We start from the raw sequence: 859 nt of genomic DNA, 5'->3' as shown, positions 1-859 counted from the left end.
TTCTTTTGGCTCTAATCAACAACATTCATTCCTTACAAAATCACGTGTTTTCAGCCATTTTAGAATTTTCCAAATTCGTTGTGGAACTTGCTCTCTTATAACTCCGACATGTTGTTTTTCTGACATACTAGTTTTTTTATCCATACAAATTTGCTTCGCAAGAGAAACCATATTGTAGTCCTATAGAATTTCATATAGCCCTTAAATATAGACTCTGATTGATGTTAACAGTAAAAGGCTTAATTCCTTATAGGGACTGATTGATTCTTCTCAGTACAAGAGGTGAAAATGTAAAATTATGTCAAACATATATGTTTATTTTATAAACAATGAGTAATAGTAGTAGTAGCAGCAACAGCTAGCAAGTACTTCAGGGCTATTTGCATATATCATTAGTGTAATGCAAATAAAAGCAAAAAGAATGGAAACTTTATGAGTGGTTGTTGCTGGTTATATACTTGTGCCCTTCACCTGGACTAGGACCAGAATGTTTAATCACTCCAATAACTTGAACTGTGTTGAATTTTTGGCCTTCATTGTGAAGCTTAATGTGTCCAACTCCACCAGAACTAGGACCAGAATCCTTCATCTCTCCAATAATTTGAAGCTTTTTAAGCCTGTGTCCAATTCCAGGGGATGGACCAGCTCCTTTCAATGTCCTGAAGACTCCATTTATCTCTCCATTTACACCTTCTTTGCCTTGTAATGGACTAAGCAATGGCCTTGCTTCTGATACAAGCAAGGAAATAAGAAGAGTAAGAGTGAGGAATGTGACCAAGGAATTCATTTTTGTATCCATATTTTGAATGAAAATCAAGGCTTAGTTAATTAGTGATCACTCTTAGAAACGTATCTTGGG

At 35.4% G+C, this 859-nt stretch overlaps 1 protein-coding gene across 1 annotated transcript; it reads right to left on the bottom strand.

Moving 5' to 3' along the window:
• Positions 1-289: 289 nt before the first annotated feature.
• On the bottom strand, positions 290-859 carry LOC146958887 (uncharacterized). The gene has a single exon (XM_085733465.1). It carries the CDS (start codon positions 797-799, stop codon positions 431-433), a length of 369 nt encoding a protein of 122 aa, XP_085589591.1. The 5' UTR covers positions 800-859; the 3' UTR covers positions 290-430.

The sequence above is a fragment of the Medicago sativa genome, chromosome 1 (assembly GCF_051527215.1).
Source record: "Medicago sativa cultivar Bolivia chromosome 1, Bolivia_mono, whole genome shotgun sequence".
NCBI lineage: Eukaryota > Viridiplantae > Streptophyta > Magnoliopsida > Fabales > Fabaceae > Medicago > Medicago sativa.
Note: the sequence above shows the minus strand (reverse complement) of the source record. Positions and strands in the feature narration are given on the sequence as shown.